Source organism: Papaver somniferum, chromosome 8 (genome assembly GCF_003573695.1).
Source record: "Papaver somniferum cultivar HN1 chromosome 8, ASM357369v1, whole genome shotgun sequence".
NCBI classification, from domain to species: Eukaryota; Viridiplantae; Streptophyta; class Magnoliopsida; order Ranunculales; family Papaveraceae; genus Papaver; species Papaver somniferum.
Window position 1 is genome coordinate 159,304,010 of NC_039365.1, and position 5,172 is coordinate 159,309,181.

The following is a 5,172-nucleotide window of genomic DNA, read 5'->3' on the forward strand; positions in this document are numbered from 1 at the left end:
TTTTTCTTTAAGCCCCTGGTTTGAAAACCTGGCTCCACCACCGGTTACCTTCCATTACCTTGTGTCATTTGCGATGTTCTCTATTGGTGTTGTACGTAAGCTGCGACGTGCACTGTTGTATTCACCTCCATTAGTACACCTTGTGCAAAGTTTCGGGCGCCTGAAAATCCGATCGTTGATTGGTGGACTCATACACAGCCCAGTCACGTTTCTGGAAAGTTCGCATACAATCTCCGCCGTTAGATTAGATGATCCTAACTTTCCCACCAAGGGAAGCTCGAACCTTCGAGAAAGAGTCTAGAACTTTCATTCTTCTTCTATAAAAACACTCCACCTCATTTCATTTCTCATCCACAACCAGACAAAATCTGAAAAGAAACCCTCAATTTCATCCCCATCCCCAAATTTTCCTTCACACTCAAGAAAAAAAAATGCCGTCACGATTCTCAGGTGCAATCACTCAAGACTGGGAACCAGTAGTACTACACAAATCAAAGCCAAAACCATCAGATCTTAGAGATCCAAAAGCTGTCAATCAAGCATTAAGAGCAGGTGTTTCAGTATCAACAGTGAAGAAATCAAACGCTGGTTCTAACAAGAAATCATCATCAGCAGTTCCAGTCATAGATGCAAGGAAGCTTGATGAAGCAGGTGAACCAGCAGCGTTAGAGAGAGTTTCAACTGAAGTTAGACAGGAGATTCAGAGAGCAAGATTAGAGAAGAAGATGAGTCAAGCTGAGTTGGGGAAACAGATTAATGAAAAACCTCATGTTATTCAAGAGCATGAAAGTGGTAAAGCTATTCCTAACCAGATTGTTTTGGGGAAACTTGAGAGAGTTCTTGGTGTTAAGCTCAGAGGCAAGACGATTCATCATGGAAAGTGAGTAGTAGTAGCAGATCTGGGATGAGGCGTTGGTAGGTTCATGTTTTAGGGTTTAGATGTGGAAAGTTGTAAAAAAAAAAGGTGAAAAACAAAATAGTGTGTTCTGAAAGTGTTTGTGAATGTGGTGTAATGAGATGTTGGAGTATGGAAACTAAAATGTGTTGTTGATGAATGGGATGCTTATGTTCGTTTAGATTTAAGTTTCTGTTGATTTCATCGCTTTAATTTCGTGTTTTCTGCTACTTTTAGGTGTAATGAGATGTTGGAGTTGAAAACTGAAATGTGTTGGTGATGAATTAATGGAAATTAAGGAATGTTAGTTTCTTTTAAATCTGAGTAAATCTGAGTTTTAGTTGATTTCATTGTTTTAATTTATGTTTTGTTAATGGACATTTGACTAAATGCCTTGCAAACTTGAGCTAATTGTAAACCAGGGTATCCTTTCTTTAAGAACACAATAACACACAAAACCAGTACCCTAGATGATTTCACAGGAACCCTTACAAAGTACAATTCAATTTAGGTTAGATGTTTGTTTGGAGTTGGTGGAGATGATAAGTGAAACTTTGTTGCATTGAATGAGGTTGGTGGAAAGCAAAGTACACAACCTGAGCATCCATTAATTCAAAAACCTGAACTCAACAGTGTCACATGGCTACTTAGCAGTGGGGAGATTTGGAATAAGAATAAGGCAAAACAGCACTCCCATGGTTTGACCACTGCACATTGTACGTAAGGCTGTGTCGTTCAACACACAAGAGAGAGACCATCCCGCTGTTAGTTGGGAATCTGATGCTGCAATCCGGCTGCTTGGACGGTGGTCATTGGTTGCTTGACTCGCTTATAAAGACCACACAGTATGTACTCAGAATTGCGAGCCCATTCATTAGGCTTATCTCATCTAGGCATGAAAACAGTTGCACAATCTGTATGATCAGAAGACAAACGTTGATACCCGTAAGGCCCGTAACCACAAGCCACGAGTTTTTCACATGTCAATGACAAAAACAAAAAAGAAAGGGAAGGGAAAGAATGGAGTACATACATACATGATAAGTGGAATAATGTGAAGAGCAATGGTGCATTTCCTTGGCATCTGATCTGATATATGTGTCATCTTTCGAATAAATGGAGTACATACATGATAGCAACCCATGCGGCCATGCACAACAATAGCAACATATTAGTGGGACTTTTATTTGATTTGTCATTGCTTTTCTTTTATTCGTGAATAATAATACATAAAAATAAATTTTAAGGGGCTTCTCTGGTGGTAATTTTGTTTGAATTGTAGTTACTTAGGCTGGGTGAGGCCGCATTCTTAGCCAGCTAGCGACATTAAACATCTTGATCGTCACCGTCTTTTTTCTTCCACAAAGCGGCATATGCCATGGATCTTCGATGCTTGGAATGCCTACAAAACTTCCTGCAAGGACTCAAAACAATATTCTTGAATAGTTGCTTTCACTGTTCTTGATATTTTTGTAATATACAATCCGTCCGTCCGTGGGATTATAATTTAAGAACGATCGAGCAAGAGACTTCCTTTTTTTTAAGCGTTTATTATTTATTTTTGTGGAAAAACTCAATTCGAGTCTGACTAGTGACTAGGAACCATGGTTTCGAAATTAACCCCTTGTTTCTTAATTTTGAATCCCTTTCTTACCTGAACACTGAAAGTATCTCAGTATCTGCCAATATATATACCTGACTATCAGCTAAACATAATTTTATACTTCCCACGCAACTTTGCATGACCTTCTTCTTCGGGCTGGGGGAATACTGTGAATATCACCAAGGTAGGCATATCATATTTCCCTTTGCTCTCTCTTAAAATATTTTTCGTCTTCACATATAATGCTTTGATCGTCTGTGTTCCTTTCTTCCTGCAAGTAACTACGTTCATGAAACTTTAACGAAGTTTCTGATGGAGATGTTGCTAATATTAATGTTTGTCTGACATGCACTGTCGAATTATAGTTTCTTATTGTGACTATTTTATTTCTTGAATGCAGTAGATCGTTTTTGCTAAAGTACAGTTTGTCAAGGTGCGCATAGTCCCAATGTCAATGGGTTGGATAACACGTAAGCTCCGTCTCTGCATCCCTCTTGGTCGTCAAGAACGATCAGCACCAAATGAAGGAACTGTAAGATCTGCTAATATGTTACAACATTGGAGTATGATGCTGGATAACGAGAACACTATGACATATGAGGTAAACGCATTTGACCTAACTTCTACGCAATAAGGTGCATCACTTGAACCGTAATTGTTTCTTATTAAAACTAATATGTGATTTTACATTGCAAACTGCAGCAACTACTAGAATTGGATGAGAGTCTCGGTGTCCAAAGAAGTGGATTATCAGAAGAAACCATCTCAAGAAGTTTAGAAACACGAACAGTTCACATTGAATCTGCGAGGTCTATAGACTATAGATCAGAATGAGGAGGCTGAGATCTGCACTATTTGTCAGGTAAATATTGAAAACTGGATGGGGTAAACTTTTTAAGCGTTATTGTCAGTAAACTAAGACTTAAACTCGTTTACAACATAATATGCGTTCTAACATATACTTTTGTTGTTCGTTTTACAGGCAGAATATGAGAGCGGGGAAAAAGTTTCCACTCTGAATTGTGATCACGAATACCATGTGGACTGCATTAAACCTTGGCTGAGAGCGAAGAATGCTTGCCCAATCTGCAAACGCCCAGCAGTGTCTATGATTGACCATGTGCTCAGCAGTGTGGCATAAAAAGGACTTCACATACATCGACTATGGGTGGTTTGTTAGTTCCCTTGTACACTTGTAAATATCTCATTTATTAATAAAGGCAAAGTTTCTTCCTAGAAAAAATCCCATTATAGTTTTTTTTTTAACAGAACAGAGTCCCTGACATGATAAGCTAAATTTGTAACAAAATCTAATTCCCCTTATTAGCAGACTCTCAACTAACCAGATATACTCATTGTGAAAATTACAGTCAAGTAAACTTATATTGCATATAGGGAAAATTCCCCGAATCCGCAGAAGTGCGAATCAGATCCTCACAACCATATGCACATCAGTTACACCAATAGCTCGAATATCGAAATCAAAGCAAATTAGTGTTCCAAGTCTTTGTACCTTGCTCAAAGAAATCTTTTACCCAAATCTGAAAGGAATGCTCGCTACCAGTATGTTGTAGCCGGAGTCCAGGCAATACTGGAATCCATGGATCACTCCAGGACTCCCACTTTCTTTTGGCAGTAGATAAATAATTTCGTGATCCCACAAAAAAGTACTTCTTCATACATATCCAGTTCTCAGGATTTTTTTAAAAATGAAATTCGGTATGGGAGCCAATGGAGGTTCCATCAAAGTAGTACGATCCACAGAGTAATAGCCTGTAATTCTTTACCTTGGGGTCTTTCAATAAGATATTTTTGAATTATGTATAGGGAATATTTATGGACAAAAATTTATTGCCAAACAGAAAAAGGAACATAATATCCCAACATTGGTTAATTTAGTTCTTTAACCAAATTCATTAGAATGGCAATTGAGCCGAAGCTTAGGTTGAACAAGAGCTCGACAGAGCGGACAGCTAATATCTTGAGCAACCATCTGGTGATGCACCGGGTGTGCAAGACATGGGAGCATGGCAAACAAAATACATTACTGACCCAAATCTCATATTCTTTCAAGCAAATCGCACATAAATCCCGTTCTTCTCCTTGGTCACCACCGTCGAATTTTTTCAAATTTGTGGCAAATCCGTAATTACCGAGTTTGATGAAACCTTGTCAGAAACGAACTCCATATCAACGTTGTGTCGCCGCTCAAAACATCCGTCGCAGTCACAATAATCATCTCGTAAACTTTCCTCCGTTCCTTGAACTTTATCTTCCTCTTCTTCTCCTTGTTCCTCGGTGATACTCCTTGTTCTGGTGGAAAAACTCAACTTGAGCCTGACTAGGAATCATGGGTTCCAAATATTAAACCCTTGTTTCTTTATTTGAATCTCTTTCCTACCTAAACACTGACATGAAGTATCTGCCGATATATATACCCGACTACTAACTAAACAGAATCACAACTTTGCATAATCTTCTTCCTCGGGCAGGCGTACTGTGAATATCACCGAGGTAGGCATATCATATTTTCCTTTTGCTTTCTTAATTATACATTTTTTTTTTTTGTATTCACATATTAATGTTTGTCTGACATGCACTGTCGAATTATTATTGACAAAATTATATTTCTTTGTCGCTACAGTTTCTCAAGGTGCGGATAGTCTCCAAGACA

General features: G+C 38.4%; 1 protein-coding gene across 1 annotated transcript; it reads left to right on the top strand.

The window, feature by feature from the left end:
- The first annotated feature begins 358 nt into the window (after positions 1-358).
- Positions 359-1,224, top strand: LOC113304580 (multiprotein-bridging factor 1c-like). Its single transcript, XM_026553720.1, has one exon. It carries the CDS (start codon positions 432-434, stop codon positions 882-884), a length of 453 nt encoding a protein of 150 aa, XP_026409505.1. The 5' UTR covers positions 359-431; the 3' UTR covers positions 885-1,224.
- Positions 1,225-5,172: the final 3,948 nt, after the last annotated feature.

Excerpts from the sequence above, each read along its gene's own strand:
- LOC113304580 (XM_026553720.1), top strand. The coding sequence starts at position 432 with ATGCCGTCACGATTCTCAGGTGCAATCACTCAAGACTGGGAACCAGTA.